Below are 18,145 nucleotides of genomic sequence, written 5' to 3' on the forward strand. Positions count from 1 at the left end.
GGCTGAGGCAGGAGAATGGCGTGAACGCAGGAGGCGGAGCTTGCAGTGAGCCGAGATCGCGCCACTGCACTCCATCCAGCCTGGGCAACAGAGCAAGACTCTGTCTCAAAAAAAAAAAAAAAAAAGAAAAAAGAAAAAAATTTAGCCGGGCACGTGGCTCACGCCTATAATCCCGGCACTTTGGGAGGCCAAGGTGAGGGGATCACGAGGTCAACAGATCGAGATCATCCTGGCCAACATGGTGGAACCCCATCTCTACTAAAAACATACAAAAATTAGCTGGGTGTGGTGGCACGTGCCTGTAGTCCCAGCTACTCGGGAGGCTGAGGCAGGAGGATCACTTGAACCCGGGAGGAAGAGGTTGCAGTGAGCCAAGACTGTGCCACTGCACTCCAGCCTAGTGACAGAGCAAGGATCCGTCAAAAAAAAAAAAAAAATTAGCTGGGCACGGTGGCACATGCCTGTAATCCCAGCTACTCGGGAGGGTAAGGCAGGAGAACCGCTTGAACCCGGGAGGCGGAGGGTGCGGTGAGCTGAGATCGTGCGATCGCACTCCAGCCTGGGCAACAACAGCGAAACTCCATTTCAAAACAAACAAACAAAAAATTAGCCAGGCGTGGTGGCAGGTGCCTGTGATCCCAGCTACTCAGCAAGCTGAGGCAGGAGAATCGCTTGAACCCAGGAGGTGAAGGTTGCAGTGAGCCAAGACTGGGCCACTTTATTCCAGCCTGGGTGACTGAGTGAGACTCCGTCTCCAAAAAAAGAAAAGTAAGTTTTTTTGTAAAGATGGCATTCTGCTCTGTTGCCTAGGGTGGACTTGAACTCCGGGGCTCAAGCAATCCTCTTCTTTTCTAAAGCTAACATTTGCCTCATCTTCACTTTTCACATCTTTCCTCCTGCATCAGAGTCCTCATCTCCCTCCCTCTTCATAAAGCTCACCTTCTCTACCGTCCCCTAGCCCTCATGAGAAGTGTGTGGGAGGGACAATGGTCATAATCCAGCTTGGTTACCAGACATCTAATGGTTATCTTCAGTTTTCCCTGGTCCTCCCCTGACACCAATCCATCACCAAGACCCGCTGATGTCTCTCGATTTTTTTTTTTTTTTTTTTTAGACAGAGTCTCACTCTGTCACCCAGGCTGGGGCGCAGTGGCCCAATCTCAGCTCACTGCAACCTCCACTTCCTGGGCTCAAGGGATCCTCCTGCCTCGGCCTCCAGAGTAAACTGGGATTACATGCACACACCACCACATCCAGCTAATTTTTTTTTTTTTTTTTTTTTTTTTTGAGACAGAGTTTTGCTCTTGTTGCCCAGGCTGGAGTGCAGTGGCACAATCTCGGCTCACCACAACCTCCACCTCCCAGGTTCAAGCGATTCTCCTGCCTCAGTCTCCTGAGTAGCTGGGATTACAGGCATGCACCACCACGCCCGGCTAATTTTGTATTTTTAGTAGAGATGGGGTTTCCCCATGTTGGTCGGGCTGGTCTCAAACTTCTGACCTCAGATGATCCGCCCGCCTCGGCCTCCCAAAGTGCTGGGATTACAGGCGTGAGCCACCGCGCTCAGCCTAATTTTTGTATTTTTGGTAGAGACCGGGTTTCGCCATGTTGGTCAGGCTACTCTCGAACTCCTGACCTCAGATGATCCGCCTACTGCAGACTCCCAAATTGCTGGGATCACAAGCGTGAGCCACCGCACCCGGCCAATGCCTCTTGTTTGTTTCAATCAGTCCAAGTAGCTTTTGTGGCTTGTGACTACAATGCATGATGGGAACACTAGGTTCCCAGTCTATGGATGGGGCCTCAGGCCAATTTTCATTTTGGTTGGAAAGGACAAAGTAACGTCCTGGGGCTGACATCCAAGTAGGAGCATCGCTTATACTTCCAACACTAATACCCTCTTCTCTCATGTTGACTACACTCAAACAAAATTTAAAAATACAAAATGTACATACCTAAAGACATGCTCCAAGAATTATTTTCATAATCATAAATATAGACTTTTTGATCCACTACTAACAGCAATAATGAACCAGCAAAATGTGCTGATGTCACTTCTGGTACGCCGACCTAAAAGTTATCATATAGATGATATCAATGAGAGCATCTTTTCAAACATTGATTCAGAAACGCAGACTTCTAGACATGCATTGAAAAAAAAAAACATTTATGGACGGGCACAGTGGCCCTCGCTTGTAATCCCAGCACTTTGGGAGGCTAAGGCGGGTAGATCACCTGAGGTCAGGAGTTTGAGACCAGCCTGGCCAACATAGTGAAACCCCGTCTATACTAAAAATACAAAAATTAGCCAGGTGTGGCAGCAGGCGCCTGTAATCCCAGCTACTCGAGAGGCTGAAGCAGGAGAATCGCTTGATCCTAGGAGGTGGAGGTTGCAGTGAGCCGAGACTGGCTCACTCCAGCCTGGTGACAAGAGCAAAACTCTGGGAAAGAAAGAAAGAGAAGAAAGAAAGAGACAGAAAGAAGGAAGGAAGGAAGGAAGGAAGGAGAGAAAGAAAGAAAAAGAAAGGGAAAGAAGAAGGAGAGGGGGGGGATGGGAGTGGTCATGCCTGTAATCCAGATTATCACCTGAGGTCAGGATTTCAAGAACAGCCTGGCCAACATGGTGAAACCCTGCCTCTATTAAAAATACAAAAATTAGCTGAGTATGGTGGCAAGTGCCTGTAGTCCCAGCTACTCGGGAGGCTGAGGCAGGAGAATTGCTTGAACCCGGGAGGTGGAGGTTGCAGTAAGCCAACATTGCACCATTGCACTACAGCTTCGGCAACAAGAGCGAAACTCCGTCTTGAAAAAAAAAAAGAAAAAGAAAAAAACATTTATGGCCGAGCCTGGTGGCTCACGCCTGTAATCCCAACACTTCAGGAAGCCAAGGCAGGCAGATCACTCAAGGTTAAGGGTTCAACACCAGCGGGCCAACATAACAAAACCCCGTCTCTACTAAAAATACAAAAAAATTAGCCAGGCATGGTGGTGCATGCCTGTAATCCCAGCTATTCAGGAGGCTGAGGGACGAGAATCGCTTGAACCCAGGAGGCAGAGGTTGCAGTGAGCCAAGATCGCACCACTGCACTCCAGCCTGGGTGACAAAGACTCCGTCTCAAAAAGCAAAAACAAAACAAAACAAAAAAACGAAACAAAAACAAAACACCATTTTCCATCCTGGCTGACATGGTGAAACCCTGTCTCTATTAAAAATACAAAAAATTAGCCGGGTGTGGTGGTGAGCGCCTGTAGTCCCAGCTACTCGGGAGGCTGAAGCAGGAGAATGGCGTTAACCTGGGAGGCTGAGCCTGCACTGAGCTGAGATTGCGCCCCTGCACTCCAGCCTGGGCGACAGAGACTCTGTCTCAAAAAAACAAACAAACAAACAAACAAACAAACAAAAAAATTAGCCAGGCTTGGTGGCTAATTTTTGGGATAATTCCAGCTACTCGGGAGGCTGAGGCAGGAGAATCGCTTGAACCCAGGAGGTGGAGGTTGCAATGAGCCGAGATCATGCCACTGTACTCCAGCTTGGGTGACAGGGGGAGACTCCATCTCAAAAAACAAAAACCACAAAATCAAACAAACAAAACAAAACCTTCTTGGATGACAAAGCCTAAAGTATAAATGATGAATGACTAGCATTAACTGTTAAGTGTCGCTTTTAGGAGAAATATTGGTATGTCGATAATTGACAAAACTTTATTTTTATTTATTTATTTTGAGATAGAGTCTCAAGCTGTCACTCAAGCTGGAGTGCAGTGGCACAATCATAGCTCACTGCAACCTCCAGCTCCAGGCTCAAGCAATCTTCCCACCTCAGGCTCGTGAGTTGCTAGAACAACAAGGCATGCACCACCACACCACCACACCAGCTAATTTTTCAAAATTTCATATAGAGTTGGAGTTGCCCTGGCTAGTCTTGAACTCCCAGGCTCAAGCAATCTGCCCACCTCAGCCTCTTAAAGTGCTGGGGTTACAGGCGTGAACCACCATGTCCAGCCCAAAACTTTATTTAGCATAGATGTCGATGGTATAATTTCTCAAATATTCACTAAGGGTGTGGTTTTCCTGCTTTGGTTTAGGACAATTTGGGGGGGGGGGGGCTCTTTTTTTTTTTCTTTCATAAAGACAGTGTTCTCCCTATGTTGCCCAGGCTAGTCTTTTTTTTTTTTTAGACAGAGTCTTGCTCTGTTGCCCAGGCTGGAGTGCAGTGGTACGATCTCGGCTCACTGCAAGCTCCGCTTCGCAGGTTCAAGCCATTCTCCTGCCTCAGCCTCCCGAGTAGCTGGGACTACAGGCGCCCGCCACAACGCCCAGCTAATTTTTTGTATTTTTAGTAGAGACAGTGTTTCACTGTGGTCTCGATCTCCTGGCCTCATGATCCACCCGCCTCGGCCTCCCAAAGTGCTGGGATTACAGGCGTGAGCCACCGCGCCCAGCCGCCCAGGCTGATATTGAACTCCTGGACTCAAGTGATCCTCCTGTCTTGGCCAATCAATGTGCAGGGATTACAGGCATGAGCCACTGTACCTGACTGAGGGAGTCTTGAAATTACTGCATGTAAAGTAAGATACCATCCCACCTGTCTATTATTTATTTATTTATTTATTTTATTATTATTATTATTATTATTTTTTAAGACAGAGTCTCCCTCTGTCGCCCAGGCTGGGTGCAGTGGCTCGATCTCGGGCCACTACAACCTCAACCTCCTGGGTTCGAGCGATTCTCCTGCCTCAACCTCCCAAGTAGCTGGGACTACAGGCCTATGCCGCCACGCCCGGGTAATTTTTGTATTTTTAGTAGAGACGGGGTTTCACCATGTTGGCCAGGATGGTCTCAATCTCTTGACCTCATGATCTGCCCGCCTCAGCCTCCTAAAGTGCTGGGATTACAGGCATGAGCCACTGTACCTGACCGAGGGAGGTCTTGAAATTACTGCATATAAACTAAGACAGCATCCCATCTATCTATTTATAATATAACCAATGTAAGGAAGAGCACCTACATCCACTCTCTTTTTCTTTTTCAGGAATAAAAAGCCTATTTTGATAGTAGGGGCAGAATAAAACCAACCCTTCTTTAGGCTTGGAAATTGCCCTTAATGTCTTTAAGAGGTACATTGTAAAATAAACCTGTAAACTAACAAAAACAGACCAGTCTGATATCTCTGAACTGTATTTTCCCCCAAATATAACTTATACTAGCATCCTTTAGATCACTCAGTAAAATAACTACCTGCATTGATGTAGGGATGGTAAATGGAAGGAGACTAGTCTCAAAGTTATCTGTTGTGAAAAAAACTTGTTTCCTGAAATAAACAATAAATAAGTTAAATTAGGATAATGTCACACAAGGAAAGAAAAAAGACAATAGAGGTACTCTAAAATGTCTCCATTCAAACAAAATTTGTATTGTAACCAGCAGTCATTTAGATATAATTTACTTATTTTGCATAAATAAACGTCTGTAGTCCAGGTGTTTGACTTCTAGAAACAATAGTTTAATAGTTTAAATGTGTGACTACATCAAATATAAAACTATATAAAATGTACATTGAGTGGCAGGATGGACTTCAGTTTTATAAGTTATATGGCTCCAGTTCCACTAAAGTAAATAGTTTTAGACCAGGAATGTGTATATAAGAAAGAAACAATTTGTTCCTTCATATAGGAAACTTTTAAATAGGAAAAGGCCATCCATGAACATGGTATATCACTTCATTATCCAGATCTCCTCCCTCAACTCCCCAATAAATTTTCTGGTTTTCAACAGATAAGAATTACTGAGTTGTCCAGGTGCGGTGGCTCATGCCTGTAATCCCAGCACTTTGGAAGCCAAGGCAGGCAGATCACTTGAGGTCAGGAGTTCGAGACCAGCCTGGCCAATATGTTGAAACCCCATCTCTACTAAAAGCACACATAAAAATTAGCCAGGCGTGGTGGTGCGCACCTGTAATCCCAGCTACTTGGGAGGCTGAGGCAGGAGAATCGCTTGAACCCCGGGAGGCAGAGGTTGCAGTGAGCCAAGATCACGCCACTGCACTCCAGCCTGGGCGACAAAAGCAAAACCCTGTCTCAAAAAAAAAAAAAATAGAGTTAATTCCTATTCCTTTTAAATTTTTTGTTGCCATCATGAATGGTATTTTTCATAATAGCCTTAAAAAAAAAGAAAAAAAGAGAGAGAGAGTTGGATGGCCGGGTGCGGTGGCTCATGCCTGTAATCCCAGCACTTTGGGAGGCCCAGGTGGGTGGATCACCTGAGGTCAGGAGATAGAGACCAGCCTGGCCAGCATGGTAAAAACCCTGTCTTTACTAAAAATACAAAAATTAGCCAGGCGTGGTGGTACACGCCTGTAGTCCCAGCTACTTAGGAGGCTGAGGCAGGAGAATCGCTGGAACCCAGGAGGCAGAGGTTGCAGTGAGCTGAGATTGTGCCACTGCACTGCAGCCTGAGCGACAGAACAAGACTCCGTCTCAAAAAAAAAAAAAAAGAGAGAGAGAGAGAGAGAGACGGGTCTTGCTATGTTATCCAGGCTGGTTTTGAACTCCTGGGCTCAAGGAATCCTCCTGCCTCAGCCTCCTAGCCATAATTACGTTTTAAATTTGGTCATGGCTGATTTATAAAAGAACTGCTGATGACAGAGACGGTCTCTGTCATCTAGACAGGGTACAATGGTGTGCTCATGGCTTACTGCACCCTCGAACTCCTGTGCTCAAGTAAACCTCCTACCTCAGCCTCCCAAGTAGCTGGGACTACAGGTGCACACTGCCACCCCCAGCTAATTTTCTCTTTCTTTCTTTTTTTTTTTTTTGAGACAGAGTCTCACTCTGCCGCCAGGCTGGAGTGCAGTGGTGCGATCTCAGCGATCTCAGCTCACTGCAACCTCTGACTCCTGGGTTCAAGTGATTCTGTTGCCTCAGCCTCCCGAGTAGCTGGGACTACAGGCAGGCACCACCACGCCCAGCTAATTTTTGTATCTTTAGTAGAGACGGGGTTTCACCATGTTGGCCAGGCTGGTCTCGACCTCTTGACCTCGTGATCCCCCGACCTCGGCCTCCCAAAGTGCTGGGATTACAGAGGTGAGCCACCAAGCCCGGCCCACCCCCAGCTAATTTTCTGTATTTTTTTTTTTTTTTTTTTGTAGACACTGGGATCTTGCTATATTCCCAGGCTGGTTTTGAATTCCCAGCTTCCAGCCATCCTCCAGCGATCCTAATGCCTTGGCCTCCCAAAGTGCTGGTACTATAGGCATGAGTCACTGCACCTGGCCTCCGGTCCCCTTTTTGATGCTGCCAGACTGATGTCTTGAATACAAACATGCAGCCCCACATCGTCCAGTACCTTCAGGGTGAGGGTAAGCATCTTGGCGTGGTGGACATACCTGGTTTCCTAACCTGCTACCCTTACGAACTCACGCGCATGCTGGGCATGGTGTTTTCATTCCTTTGCATGCTCTGCTCTCAGCCCATACACATCTGGTTGCTCCCACCATCCCAGTGAACTCCTATTCATCCTTCAAAACCCAGTTTTGTCGTCGACTCCCCAGTGGAAACTTCCTAGGCATTTTTCCCTGAGGCATCCCAAGAGTGCTTATACCAAGCATCTTTGACAGGTGGTACCACACTATACTGCAGTTATTTTAGTTACTGGCTGATCTCTTCATCTCCCTTCCTCCAATTCCAGCCCCTGACTATGGACTCCCTACAGGCCAGTAACTAGCAACACAGGACAGAGCCGTCTTCTTTACTGTTTGTTGAACGAATGAATGAGGGCAAATCTAAAAGAAGGTAATTGCAAAGGAAGGTAACTTTAATTTCAAAGGAAGATTCCTTTAATTTCAAAGGAAGGTAACAGTACATAAAATTGCCGCTTACCCTAGATATAGTGCTATATTTTTCTCGCAAGGATGTTTAATCAAGCGCGTTGTTGTAGACTGAAAATACAGGCGGTCCTAGAGAGATAATCACAAAATCTTAATATCAATAACCATAAACAGCTGATAGAAACAATTTTTTTTTTTTCGAGACAGAGTCTTGCTGTGTCGCCCAGGCTGGAGTGCAGTTGCCCGATCTTGGCTCACTGCAAGCTCCGCCTCCCAGGTTCACGCCATTCTCCTGCCTCAGCCTCCCGAGTAGCTGGGACTACAGGCATCTGCCACCACGCCTGGCTGATTTTTTCTATTTTTTTTGTAGAGACAGGGTTTCACCGTGTTAGCCAGGATGGTTTCCATCTCCTGACCTTGTGATCCACCTGCCTTGGCCTCCCAAAGTGCTGGGATTAGAGGCGTAAGCCACCGCATCCGTCCAGAAATAATTTTTAATACGCACCATTATCAACATAAAGGGTGAAATCCGAATTAGATAGGTGGAATGTACCAATGTCATCTTCCTGTTTTGACCTTGTACTATGATCATGTCAGATGTGACTGCTGGGGGAAGCTGGCGGAAGGGCTTGGGACCTCCCTGTACTGGTTTTGCAACTTGCTACAAATCTATAATTATGTTCAAATATACAGTTTTTTTAATTCACAGGGTGGGCCAGGGGCGGTGGCTCACGTCTGTAATCCCAACACTTTGGGAGGCTGAGGCAGGAGGATTTCTTGAGGCGAGGAGTTCGAGACCAGCCTGAGCAGCATAGCAAGACCACATCTCTACAAAAAACATAAAAATTAGCTGGGCATGGTAGTGCATGCCTGTAGTCCCAACTACTGGGGAGCCTGAGGCAGGAGGATGGCTTGAGCCCAGGAGTTTTAGGCTGTAGTGAGCTATGATCTCAGCACTGCACTACATCCTAGGCAACAAAGAAAGACCCTGTCCCTAAAAGAAATGATAATTTAAAAATTAAAAAAATTCAGGCCAAACGCAGTGGCTCACCCCTGTAATCCCAGCACTTTGGGAGGCCGAGGTGGGCAGATCATGAGGTCAGGAGGGAGTTCGAGACCAGCACGGCCAACGTGGTGAAACCCCGTCTCTACTAAAAATACAAAAATTAGATGGGTGTGGTGGCGCATGCCTGTAATCCCAGCTACTTGGGAGGCTGAGGCAGGAGAATGGCTTAAACCCAGGAGGAGAAGGTTGCAGTGAGCCGAGGTTGCGCCACTGCACTCCAGCCTGGGCGACAGAGCAAGACTCCATCTCAGAAAAAAAAAATAATAATAACAGGGTAATTATTCATATCACATCTCATACCTATACACGTTACTATTTGTTTACAGATGATTAGTTATTTGAAAGGCCAGAGAATAATGAATATCAAACATGTTAGAAACCAGTCACTTGAAGATTGTTTCACAATGCTGACACCATTTTGAAATTATGCATTTTTTTTTTTGAGACAGTCTTGCTCTGTCGCCCCAGGCTGGAGTGCAGTGGCGCGATCTTGGTTCACTGCAACCTCTGCCTCCTGGGTTCAAGCAATTCTCCTGACTCAGCCTCCCGATAGCTGGGATTACAGGTGCGTGCCACCATACCAGGCTAATTTCTGTATTTCTAGTACAGACGGGGTTTCACCGTATTGGCCAGGCTGGTCTTGAACTCCTGACCTCAGGGATCCGCCCGCCTCGGCCTCCCAAAGTGCTGGGATTACACGCATCAGCCACCTCGCCTGGCCAAAATTATGCAATTTTGTCAATAGGAAACGAATTTGAACTGACAGAATATTTTTTCTTCATGTATTTTAAGCATGAAGTAAACTGACATTTCCTGGACATTATATGAGGTAAACAAAGCAATAGGGTTTGCTTCTACTGTTACTATGCATTTTAAAATCTCCTATCAAGGCTGGGCACAGTGGTGAACGTCTGTAATCCTAGCACTTTGGGAGGCTGAGCCAGGTAGGTTACTTAAGTCCAGGAGCTCGAGACCAGCCTGGGCAACATGGCAAAACCTCGTCTCTACAAAAATACAAAAATTAGCTGGGCATGGTGGTACACATCTGTAATCCCAGCTACTAGGGAGGGCGAGGCATGAGAATCGCTTGAGCCAGGGAGGCAGAGGTTGCGGTGAGCCAAGATCGCGCCACTGCACTCCAACCTGGGCAACAGGGCAAGACCCTGTCTCAAAAAATAAAATCTCCTGAGAGAGAAGTAAACAGAACACTCGATAAAAACTCTGACTATCTTAGTTCTATTCCCACTCCTTCCTCTTGGTGTTGTTCAGATGACTTGATCTCTCTAAACTTGTTTCTCAGTGAAATGGGAAAGATTAATCCCTACTTCAAAGGGGAAAGAATTGTAAAGACTGAATGATCTTAAATGCTTGACAACACCGGCACCCAAGAAATACAAAGAAGTGTATTGAGAAGCCCTCCCAAGTAGCTGGGATTACAGGCATGCGCCACCACACCCATCTAATTTTTGTATTTTTAGTAGAGACGGGGTTTCACCACGTTGGCCGTGCTGGTCTCGAACTCCCTCCTGACCTCATGATCTGCCTACCTCTGATCCTGTACTTAGATAAAAGTAAAGGATGAATTTAAGTGTGGAGCCACCTACCCCTTGAACGTCCTGTATGACATTAAACACTTTTCCTGTCCTCACTGTGCGAGCACTAGAAGTGACAAGAAAGACCATCTGTCAATTTTTATTGAATATTTAGCATGACTCCCCCTACTCAGCCACCTCAGGCTTAACCCTAAAGTATCTGTTCTTTTTTTGGGGGGACGGAGTCTCACTCTGTCGCCCAGGCTGGAGTGCAGTGGCACGATCTTGGCTCACTGCAACCTCCGCCTCCCAGATTGAAGTGATTCTCCTGCCTCAGCCTCCAGAGTAGCTGAGACTACAGGCGTGCGCCACAACACCCAGCTAATTTTTTATATTTTTAGTAGAGATAGGGTTTCACCATATTGGCCAGGCTGGTCCTGAACTCCTGACCTCGTGATCCGCCTGCCTCTGCCTCCCGAAGTTTTGGGATTACAGGCATGAGCCACTGCGCCCAGCCAAGTATCTGTTCTTGATGCTCTTCCGGTTATAGGAGGCCCTAGAAAATTGGATGAGGCTGGGCATGGTGGCTCATGTCTTTAATCCCAGCACTTTGGGAGGCCGAGGCAGGTGGATCACTTGAGGTCAGCAGTTCAAGACCAGCCTGGCCAATTTGTTGAAACCCCATCTCTACTGAAAATCTGAAAATTAGAGCCAGGTGCGGTGGCTCACACCTGTAATCCCAGCACTTTGGGAGGCGGAGGCGGGTGGATCACCTGAGGTTGGGAGTTCAAGACCAGCCTGAGCAACATGGAGAAACCCTGTCTCTACTAAATATACAAAATTAGCCTATTAATATACAAAATTAGCATGTGATGGTGCATGCCTGTAATCCCAGCTACTCAGGAGGCTGAGGCAGGAGAATCGCTTGAACCTGGGAGGCAGAGGTTATGGTGAGCCAAGATTACACCATTGCACTCCAGCCCGGGCAACAAGAGTGAAACTCCATCTCAAAAAAAAAAAAAAAAAACAGGCTGGGTGTGGTGGCTTACGCCTGTAATCCCAGCACTTTGGGAGGCCAAGGCAGGCGAATCACGAGGTCAGGAGATCGAGACCATCCTCGCTAACACAGTGAAACCCCGTCTCTACTAAAAATACAAAAAAATCAGCTGGGCGTGGTGGTGGCACCTGTAGTCCCAGCTACTCGGGAGGCTGAAGCCGGAGAATGGCGTGAACCTGGAAGGCAGAGCTTGCAGTGAGCCGAGATTGCGCCACTGCACTCCAGCCTGGGCGACAGAGCAAGCCTCCGTCTCAAAAAATAAAAAGAAATTTGTATGAAACTCCTCTCCCAGAAACAGACATAAGTACACACAAAATGTAGAAATGATTTCTGAGAATTTCTTTTTTTTTTTTTTTTTGAGACAGAATCTCGCTCTGTCACCCAGGCTGGAGTGCAGTGGCGCGATCTCAGCTCACTGCAAGCTCCACCTCCCGGGTTCACGCCATTCTCCTGCCTCAGCCTCCTGAGTAGCTGGGACTACAAGCGCCTGCCACCACACCGGCTAATTTTTTGTATTTTTAGTAGAGACGGGGTTTCACCGTGTTAGCCAGGATGGTCTCGATCTCCTGACCTCGTGATCCGCCCACCTCGGCCTCCCAAAGTGCTGGGATTACAGGCGTGAGCCACCGCGCCCGGCCAAGAATTTCTAAAGGCTCCTTCACAGACCCCAGTTGAGGAAGATTATGAAGTCCTGCAACAAGGTATTTAGGGCTCCTTTAGGGAGTGTGTGGTGACTGGAAGGACGATATAGTTTACAGCAGAGGTGCTCAATCTTGAATATGCATCAGAATCACTGGGGGGGTGGGGGGGTCTTGATAAACCACCGTTTGCTGGGTCCCACTGCCAAGTCCCCGAGTCAGTAGGTCCAGGGAACTGCATTTCTAACCAATTATAATAAATTCCCCGGTGATCTTGATGCTGCTGATCCAGGGACCATTCTTTGAGAGCCTTTGTGGGGAAATGAGGGAACTGGATATAACCCACCTTTTCAGACCTGGAGACAAATCCTACTAGTAAATTTCACTGGAAAATGTTTCTCCCCACTTACTAGCTAAGTGTTGTTAGGCAAGTGTGTCTTTAATTTTCCTAGGTATGCTTTCATATCTATAAAATAAGGGTATTGGCCAGGCACGGTGGCTCACGCCTGTAATCCCAGCACGTTGGGAGGCCGAGGCAGGTGAATCACGAGGTCAGGAGTTCAAGACCAACCTGGGCAACATGGTGGAACCCTGTCTCTACTAAAAACACAAAAAATTAGCTGCACGTGGTGGCAGGCGCCTGTAATCCCAACTGCTATGGAGGCTGAGGCAGGAGAATTGCTTGAACCTGGGAGGCGGAGGTTGCAGTGAGCCGAGACCGTTGACATTGTACTCCATCCAGCCTGGGCGACAAGAACAAGACTCCGTCTCAACAAAAAAAAATGAAATAAAACAGGGATATGGCTGGGCGAAGGTGGCTCATGGCTATATTCCCAACACTTTGGGAGGCTGAGGCAGGAGGATCACTGGAGCCTAGGAGTTCAAGACCAGCCCGGGCAAAACAGTGAGACCCCATCTCTGTTTTTTTTTTTTTCCTTTGAGACAGAGTCTCCCTTTGTCACCCAGGCTGGAGTGCGATCTCGGCTCACTGCAACCTCCACCTCCTGGATTCAAGCGATTTTTCTGCCTCAGCCTCCCATGTAGTTGGGATTACAGGCACCTGCCACCAAGCCCGGCTAATTTTTGTATTTTTAGTAGAGAAAGGGTTTCATCATGTTGGCCAGGCTGGTCTGGAACTCCTGACCTCAAGTGAGTGATCTGCCCACCTCCACCTCTCAAAGTGCTGGGATTACAGGCGTGAGCCACTGCGCCCAGCCAGTGAGACCCCATCTGTACAAAAAATAATAATAAATAAGGTTAAGGAATCATTAGGAATCTTCCTGTAAACATCAAATGAGGCCATACACCCTAAGAATGCAGCTCACAGGTCCCTACTGAATGTGACAGTTTAGTCCAGGTGGGAGTTCCCTGAGGGCAGGAACAGAGTTTCAGCAACTGGTCCCCATGGCAGGCTGGAGTATCCACTAACATTTACTGAAATTTCAAAATGTGCTGGGTAAGGCTGGGCGCGGTGGCTCACGCCTGCAATCCCAGCACTTTGGGAGGCGGGGGTTGCAGTGAGCAGAGATCGCGCCACTGCACTCCACCCTGGGCAACAGAGCACAAACTCCGGCTCCAAAAAGAAAAAGAAGTGGGAGGGCTAGGCCAGGCGCGGTGGCTCACGCCTGTAATCCCAGCACTTTGGGAGGCCGAGGCAGGTGGATCACGAGGTCAGGAGATCGGGACCATCCTGGCTAATACGGTGAAAGCCCCGTCTCTACTAAAAATACAAAAAAAAATTAGCAGGGCGTGGTGGCGGGCGCCTGTAGTCCCAGCTACTCGGGAGGCTGAGGCAGGCGAATGGCGTGAATCCAGGAGGCGGAGCTTGCAGTCAGCCGAGATCGCGCCACTGCACTCCAGCCTGGGCGACAGAGCGAGACTCCGTCTCAAAAAAAAAAAAAAAAAAAAAAAAAAGAGGTGGGAGAGCTTAATATTGGGCTGGGAGGATGGGGTGGACTAGGGTGAGCGAGGCGTCAAGTTCGATTCCTAAAAAGAGTAAACGGGGAGCCTCAGTGAGGTTGGGGAGCAGGCCTCGGCTCCAAGATGAACCAGCACCCTCCCGACCCACGGCAGCACACCAGCCCCAGGAGCCCTGGCAGCCCCACCGGCAGAGCTGAGCTGTGACCAGCGGTCGGAGCCACATGGTCACAGCCGCCACCAGCATCAACATCAGCCTCGACTTGGGCTTCCGCCGCCACCACTGCCCCTCAACCGCCACGGGGAGTCGCTGCACAATCCGAGTACGTGCAGACTGAAGACTGCGCATGCGCATCAATGAGTCCCGGGAGCTGGCCTCCGAGCAGTGCAGCCCCGCGCTCCGCCTGAACCTTGAGCATGCGCAGACGAATCCCAGGAAGCCCGAATCTGCGCACCCCAAAGCGCGCTCAGAGCCTGAGTATGCGCACCCGGCCACCCGTGGCCAGTCTAGAGTCTGAGCATGCGCATGTCGTCCGCGCACCTAAGCGTGTGCACAGGCTGCTCATGAGTTCCTAAACGTTGCGTTTGCAACACTAACAATGTTTCCTACGTGCGCTGGCGCAGGTCCACGGCCTTCCACATGACCGGAAAAGGCCTTCAACACTTAAAGCGGGAGACCGGAAGAGGCGGAGAAGATCCGGCGCTCGAACTCCGCCCCCTCATCTCCGCGTATGCCCCGCTCCCTGAAGCGGCTGTTTCGGGCCACGCCCCCATCGGGTACCGAGGCACGCGCCGGGCGTCACGTGCGTTCCGCGGCGAGCGGAAATGACGCGAGTTGTGTGAGCCGTCAGTATGGCCGGGCTATGGCGGCGAGCACGGGCTACGTGCGGCTGTGGGGAGCGGCGCGGTGCTGGGCGCTGCGGCGGCCGATGCTGGCCGCCGCCGGGGGGCGGGTCCCCACTGCAGCCGGAGCGTGGTTGCTCCGAGGCCAGCGGACCTGCGACGCCTCTCCTCCTTGGGCACTGTGGGGCCGAGGCCCGGCAATTGGGGGCCAATGGCGGGGGTTTTGGGAAGCGAATAGCCGCGGCGGAGGCGCTTTCTCGGGGGGCGAGGACGCCTCCGAGGGCGGCGCGGAGGAAGGAGCTGGGGGCGCTGGGGGCAGCGCGGGCGGCGGGGAAGGCCCGGTCATAACCGCGCTCACGCCCATGACGATTCCCGATGTTTTCCCGCACCTGCCGCTCATCGCCATCACCCGCAACCCGGTGTTCCCGCGCTTTATCAAGATCATCGAGGTAATGGGAGTCCCCGCCTCGGCCTCAGGTTTCCCACCTCAGCAAGCAGCGGGCTGAACCGTGGGATCACTTGAGCGCCCTCGCGTTTCGCAACTTTTTCAGACATGAAGTTTCTCAAAGGGTGCAGTTCGAATCCTTGTCTGCTCACCACTAGCTTGGAAACCTTGAGCCAAAGTCCTCTCCCTTTCGGATTTCTTAGGATCCGTTAGATGAGAGGAGTTGAACCCGATGAGCCTAGGATTATCCACTTAGAACCCCGGTCACAGAAATCCGGGGCCGGGAGGGACCTGAGTAGTGTTACGGCGCTGTTGGTTTTCTGCTTACTTGGCACGAGTTTTGTAATACCTCCTCGCCCCAGGCGCTTTGCCGTCTGTTTATGAGCCTCACTGGGATCAGAATTCATTCCTTTCGTAGACAAATACTTCTTGATTGTTTATTATTTGCCAGAGAGTGTTCTAGGTTCTGGGGATATGGCAGTGAACAAAACAGACAAAAATTTCTGCCTTTGAAGCTGGGCATGGTGGCGCGCGCTGTACTCCCAGCTACTCTGGCGGCTGAGGTGGAAGGATTGTTCGAACTCTGGAGTCCAGCCCGGTCAACATGGCGAGACCTTGTCTCTTAAAAAAAAAATCTGCCTTAGAGCTTACATTCTGGCAGGATGAGATAGGCAATAAAGATGTTTAGTAACGATATTGTATTAGAAGGCAATAATTACGAGAAATAGTAGAGCATGGATGGGACAGGAGGCTTAGGAGGGTGGGAAGGGGTGGGTTATTCAGTGTGTTCTTGACCTCCTACCACGTAGCAAGTGCTGAGAATACTGTAGTGAACAAGTCATTCCGGTGGTAGAAATTAGATCATTTCAGATTAAGAGCCTTGGGGGGTGGGGAGGGAGCAGGATGATGTAATAGAGAGAAAGCAGTGAGTGTAAGGAACTTGAGCTTTTAGAGTAGGAAGGCCCCAAAAGCCGCCTCCCCCAGCTCCCCTTCCCTTAAAAAAAACTACTGATGTGGAAAGTGGGATCTATGGGAAGCTTATCTCTTAACTGGCGGAGCAAGGTCACACAGTGAGTCAGCCTCTGCGCTCACCCCTCCAGACTCTTCTAAACAAATCTCAAGGATCTGTTGGGAAGGGAAAGGCCATTTCAGAGGAGCAGCAGCCAGTAGAGAGGGGACAGAGGGAGCTTCTCCAACGCTGCTCCAAGATTTTTTTTTTTTTTTTGAGACCAAGTTGCACTCTGTCATCTAGGCTAAAGTGCAGTGGCGCGATTTCAGCTCACTGCAACCTCCACCTCCCAGGTTCAAGTGATTCTCCTGCCTGAGCCCCCCGAGTAGCTGGGATTACAGGCACCCGCCACCATGCCTGGCTAATTTTTCTATTTTTAGAAGAGACAGGATTTCACCATGTTGCCCAGGCTGGTCTCGAACTCCTGACCTCAAGTGATTCAGCCGCCTCAGCCTCCCAAAGTGCTGGGATTGCAGGTGTGAGTCACTGCGCCCAGCCCCAAGGCCTTTCCTTGATGTTAAGTAGTGATTACTGATGCAGGCCTCAGAGCAAGACCCTGTGGGGTCCTATCCTAGCTCCGTAACCTTCAGCAAGTTATTCCTTTGGCTTCCATCTTCTCCTCTGTGACCTGGACATACTAGTGTCTTATTAGAGTTGTTCTGGGACTTAAATGAGGCCATGTGGGCTGGGCACGGTGTCTCACATATATAATCCCAGCAGTTTGGGAGGCTGAGGCAGGAGCATAATTTGAAACCAGTATGGTCAACATAGACCCTGTCTCTACAAAAAAAAAAAAGAAAAAGAAAAGAAAAGCTGGGCACAGTGGTGTGCACCTGTCTTCCCAGCTACTTGGAAGGCTGAGGCAGGAGGATCACTTGAAACTGGGAGATCAAGGCTGCAGTGAGCCATGGTGTCACCACTGCCCTGCAGCCTGGGCAACAGAATGAGGCCCTGCCTCAGAAATAACGTGATGCTGTTTCCGCTTTGGTGTACTTCTGACATTTCAGGACTCTGCCCCGGAGGCCTTTTTCCCATCCTTGACTTCACCCCTGGCAGTTCTCTTTACCCTCCCAGGTTTCTGGGCCCAGGATGGTGTTCATCAGTCCTGGTCCCCTCAATTCTGCAGAGTGACGGATGCCCCTTGCTCCCGGTGCCTGAGCAGAGAGATGATTCTTCTAAGAGAGTTCAGACTGCCCACATGGAGCTAGCCAGGAGGGTTAAATGAGTGGCTGCGGATAGTATTTGGGAGACTGGCAGGTGGTTTTCATTGTATTTCTGGTTGATGATGCGTTGTAAATCATAAAAATGGATCCTGCCAAGGCCAGGAGGCAGATGCCAAGGATGCAGCTATCAGCTGTTGGCAGAGGGGAAATTGGGGGGCAACTTCTTTGGGACCCAGTAAATGTTTCTGAAATTGTTAGCAAAGCTTGATGTACTCTTCAGTTTGTGCTTGACTTGTCTGGCCAACTTGCTGTAGAAGCTTCTCTCCTATTAGCGACTTTTGAGTATAGAACAATGGCTCTTAATTTTTGGTGGGTATTAAAGAATAAATCATAAGTGTTAGAAGTAATAGTTTCTGTTAAAAACTAACTTTGTGGGCCGGGCGCGGTGGCTCACGCTTGTAATCCCAGCACTTTGGGAGGCCGAGGCGGGCGAATCACGAGGTCAGGAGATCGAGACCACGGTGAAACCCCGTCTCTACTAAAAATACAAAAAAAAAATTAGCCGGGCGTCGTGGTGGGCGCCTGTAGTCCCAGCTACTCGGAGAGGCTGAGGCAGGAGAATGGCGTGAACCCGCCTCCCGGGTTCACGC

At 49.3% G+C, this 18,145-nt stretch overlaps 2 protein-coding genes across 2 annotated transcripts in view; one reads left to right on the plus strand and one right to left on the minus strand.

Annotated features, from left to right (window-relative positions):
• CATSPERD (cation channel sperm associated auxiliary subunit delta) overlaps positions 1 to 14,399 on the minus strand; it is a 57,173-nt gene extending 42,774 nt beyond the window's left edge. The window contains exons 1-5 of the mRNA XM_058428126.1: positions 14,224 to 14,399; positions 10,496 to 10,550; positions 7,878 to 7,954; positions 5,239 to 5,311; positions 1,956 to 2,070 (exon numbers count right to left, since the gene is read on the minus strand). Coding sequence (XP_058284109.1) covers positions 1,956 to 2,070; positions 5,239 to 5,311; positions 7,878 to 7,954; positions 10,496 to 10,550; positions 14,224 to 14,390 — 487 coding nt within the window. The 5' untranslated portion in view covers positions 14,391 to 14,399. The remainder of the gene's footprint in view (positions 1 to 1,955; positions 2,071 to 5,238; positions 5,312 to 7,877; positions 7,955 to 10,495; positions 10,551 to 14,223) is intronic.
• Positions 14,400 to 14,886: 487 nt separating this feature from the next.
• Positions 14,887 to 18,145, plus strand: part of LONP1 (lon peptidase 1, mitochondrial) — a 33,589-nt gene continuing 30,330 nt past the window's right edge. The window contains exon 1 of the mRNA XM_032177209.2: positions 14,887 to 15,336. Coding sequence (XP_032033100.2) covers positions 14,899 to 15,336 — 438 coding nt within the window. The 5' untranslated portion in view covers positions 14,887 to 14,898. The remainder of the gene's footprint in view (positions 15,337 to 18,145) is intronic.

This window comes from Hylobates moloch, unplaced genomic scaffold, assembly GCF_009828535.3.
Source record: "Hylobates moloch isolate HMO894 unplaced genomic scaffold, HMol_V3 SCAFFOLD_15, whole genome shotgun sequence".
NCBI classification, from domain to species: domain Eukaryota; kingdom Metazoa; phylum Chordata; class Mammalia; order Primates; family Hylobatidae; genus Hylobates; species Hylobates moloch.